Below are 3,462 nucleotides of genomic sequence, written 5' to 3'. Positions count from 1 at the left end.
CCGTTCCCGGCTCCCTCACGCCCACGACCTCCCCGCTGCCTAGAGCGGCCAGGCCCCGCCCAAGGAGTTCGCCGCTTGCGCACCGCCGTGGGTCCCGTCCTTTCCTCTTCTGGGGCACGCGGAGCGCGGCACCCGGGAGCGGGTGGCTGTCTGTCTCAGTGTATGGAGGAAACTACTTTATCTAGAAATTAAAGCCTTATTACAAGCTTTTTTTTTTTCTTTTTTTTTTTTTTTGCTGCTACATTTTAAAGCAGAGGACCACGGCAAAAGGTCCACTTCCAGATTAAGAAGAATCGGAATTAAATGACTTTCTTATCACGTTTTTTTTCTTTTTTGTCCCCCCCCCCCCCCCCAGCGCTTTGGTCCGTTGAGAATGCATGCTACTTATCTGGTTTAAATCGCTGGCCTAGAGATGGTTCAAGTGATCGTTTGGAATGACCTTTTTTTTTCTGCCTGTCAAACTGACAGTAAAAAGATTGACAATGGCCTGCGCTAGTGCTAGGAGTGTGCGAATTCATTTTCTGGAACATAATCTGGCAATAGGTATCATTTTTTAAATTGGGGTGAAAGATGGGTAACGAAATTTACCAATTTGACTATTTTAACGGTACAGTACACTGGCGTTAAATATATCCGCGTTGTTATGCAACCTTCATCACCACCTCCAGGACTTCTTAATCTTCCCAAACTGAAATTCCATAATTTGACACTTTCCCATAGTCTCTACCCCCAGCTTCTTGTAACTGCCATTTAACTTTCTGTCTCTATGAATTTGACTTCTCTATCACATACTAGAATCATACAGTATTCGTCTTGTGGCTAGCTTATTTCACTTAGCATAATATCTTCAAGATTAATCTTGACTGTAGCCTGTTAGAGTTTCTTTCGTTTTTTAAGGCCGAATAATATTCCAATGCATATGTAGGTAACATTTTGTTTATTCATGTGTTAATGGACACTTTCCATCTTTTGGCTCTTGTGAATAATGCTGCTAATGACATGAGTCTACAAATATCTGTTCGAACCTCTGCTATCAATTCTTTGGGGTTCATGCCCAGAAGTGGAATTGCTACATCATATAATTCTGTTTTTAATGATTAAGAACCACTATACAGTTTTCCATAGCGGCTGAACCATTTTACTTTCCCATCGGCAGCGCACAAAATTCTAATTCTCACTCAATGGCTATGAAATGGTATCTCATTGTTTTGATTCGCATTAGTGATGCCAAACATCTTTTCATGTGCTGTTGCCCATTTGCATATCTCCTTTGGGAAAACGTTTGTTTAAGTCTTTCGTCCATTTTAAAATTGAATTGTTTATTTTCGAGTTGTTGAGTTGTAGGTGTTCTTTATATATTGCGAATATTAACCCTTTATTAGATATGTGATTTACAAATATTTTCTCCCATTTCATGGGTTTCTCCCTTTTCACCTTGTTGTTTGACATACGAATGTTTTTAATTTTGATATAGTTCAAATCTTCTATTTGTTTCTTTCGTCGCTTGTGCTTTTGGTGTCATAGTCAAAAAATAATTGCCCAAACCAATGTCATGAAGCTTTTGCCTTATGTTTTCTTCTAAGAGTCTTATATTTTCATCGTCTGCATTTAGGTGTTTGATATATTTTGCGTTATTTTTTATATGGTGTTAGATAAGGGTCCCACTTCATTTTGCATGTGGATAGCTAGCTTTCTCAGCACCATTTATTGAAAACAACATCCTTTCCCCATTGAATGATCTTGGCAGCCTTGTTGAAATCATATCAACATATATGCAAGGGTTTATTTTTGGGCTCTCTATTTCAGTGGTCCCCATCCTTTCTGACACCAGGGACCAGTGCTCCTATGTGAATCTAATGCCACATGATGTGAGGTGGAGCTGAGGCAGTGATGCTAATGCTAGGGAGCGACTGCAAATACAAATGAAACTTCACCTGCTCATCCACTACTCACCTCTTGCCGTACAGCCTGGTTCCAAATGGTTCGTGGCTCCAGGGTTGGGAACCCCTACTCTATTCTATTTCATTAGTTTCTATGTCTTTCTATATGCCAGTGTTAATTTAAACCACAGTTTTGATTGCTATAGCTTTGCAATAAATTTTGATATTTGTTTAATTTAAAAGTTTAAATTTAAGTGGCCATATGTGGCCAGTATTTTCCATTTAGGAGTTTTCAAGCTGAAACAAGAAGGAAGAGAGACATTTTAAACTTGAAGTTTGACTATTTGTCATATTGGGATTTCCCCTTCCCATTCCAGCTGAACTCTAGAATTCATATTCACTCTTTACTTCTCATACTAGGGTGGTGGGCCTAATTACCTATATATAAATTTCTGTTGAACGATGCAAGGAAAAAAGAATTTGTTGTGGGACCTTGTGTGGAAAATATGGCCATATTCTTATTTGTTCTTTAGAGAACTTAATAGTGTTTTTTTTCTTTTCTGGAGTTATCTTCTTTTCGAAAAGCACAAGTATATCTCTCAAACCTGGGAGTGGTAAATGCAGGGAAATGTGACAGCAAGTCAGAACTCTAATCATATCTTACACTTATTTATATAGTGCTTTACAATTCACATACACCATCAGCCCTGATCCTCAATCCTATTTAGTGAATGAGGCAATCGAGGCTTACGAAGGTTGAATACATTTCAGACCTAATAGATGGCAGACTTAGCCTTTGAAAACAAGTCTTCTAACTAATTTCATAGTTGGCTTTTGTGAAAGAACAAGGTGAATTCATTCACTCAGCTCATGTTTATTGAGTTGGACATCTACTATGTGTCAGCCTTGTAGGCTCGGGTTCAAGGGCAAATCCCAAAACTGTCAGGGAAGACCTCATCTGTTTTGCTCGCCATTTCCAGTGGCTAGTGTGGTAGATAAAGTCTCACCTTTGCTTTCTCCATTATCTCTTTAACCTCCCTCCCATTGTTTTTATTGCAGCACTCCGCTTTTTCCGCGAAGAGATTATTGCGCTCCCAAGAGGCAAGTTTGATTCCTTCATGATTTTCCCCTCTTCCCCCAAGCTAAGCTCCAATGGGGTAGGGACCTTGTCTTTTCTGTTCATCACTGGATCCCCACTCCTTTTAGAGACCTAGCACGTAGCAGGAACCCAGGAAATATTTGTACTAAAGTGAATGCACCATGCCCAACCTCACAAGTGAGACCAACCTTGGGGACTTCGGTAGCAACGGCCCCCTAATGCATCTCAAGGAAGGAAGGGAGCCCCGCCTTGGCCCCGCCCCTCCGTGACGCAGGCGCATGTGACGCGCGCCGGCGCGCGCTATTCCCGGAAATCACCGTCGTGGTCTCCAGCGCTGCTACCTCCGCTGCTGCCGTGGTGCCTGCGGAACTCTTGCGAGTACAACGGCTGGGGCTGGACCGGGCAGGGCCGGGATTCCGGCCACCCTGCAGAATGGAGATAATCAGGAGCAGTGCGTGTCCACCGTGCACATCCCCGCGTCCC

General features: G+C 42.0%; 1 protein-coding gene across 2 annotated transcripts in view; it reads left to right on the top strand.

Moving 5' to 3' along the window:
* PARN (poly(A)-specific ribonuclease) overlaps positions 1-3,462 on the top strand; it is a 137,079-nt gene that overhangs the window by 503 nt on the left and 133,114 nt on the right. Inside the window, exon 2 of one of the 2 annotated variants that reach the window (XM_036226344.1) lies at positions 2,940-2,981. Coding sequence is in view for 1 of the 2 variants with exons in the window: in XM_016129790.2 (XP_015985276.2) it covers positions 3,412-3,430 (19 nt within the window). In the remaining variant the exon portion in view is untranslated. Of the gene's footprint in view, positions 1-2,939; positions 2,982-3,280; positions 3,431-3,462 lie in introns of those variants that run through there. The other variant, XM_016129790.2, reaches the window with a different exon arrangement.

The sequence above is a fragment of the Rousettus aegyptiacus genome, unplaced genomic scaffold, assembly GCF_014176215.1.
Source record: "Rousettus aegyptiacus isolate mRouAeg1 unplaced genomic scaffold, mRouAeg1.p scaffold_m13_p_8, whole genome shotgun sequence".
In the NCBI taxonomy this organism is placed as follows: domain Eukaryota; kingdom Metazoa; phylum Chordata; class Mammalia; order Chiroptera; family Pteropodidae; genus Rousettus; species Rousettus aegyptiacus.
This window is presented reverse-complemented; position numbering and strand designations above follow the sequence as displayed.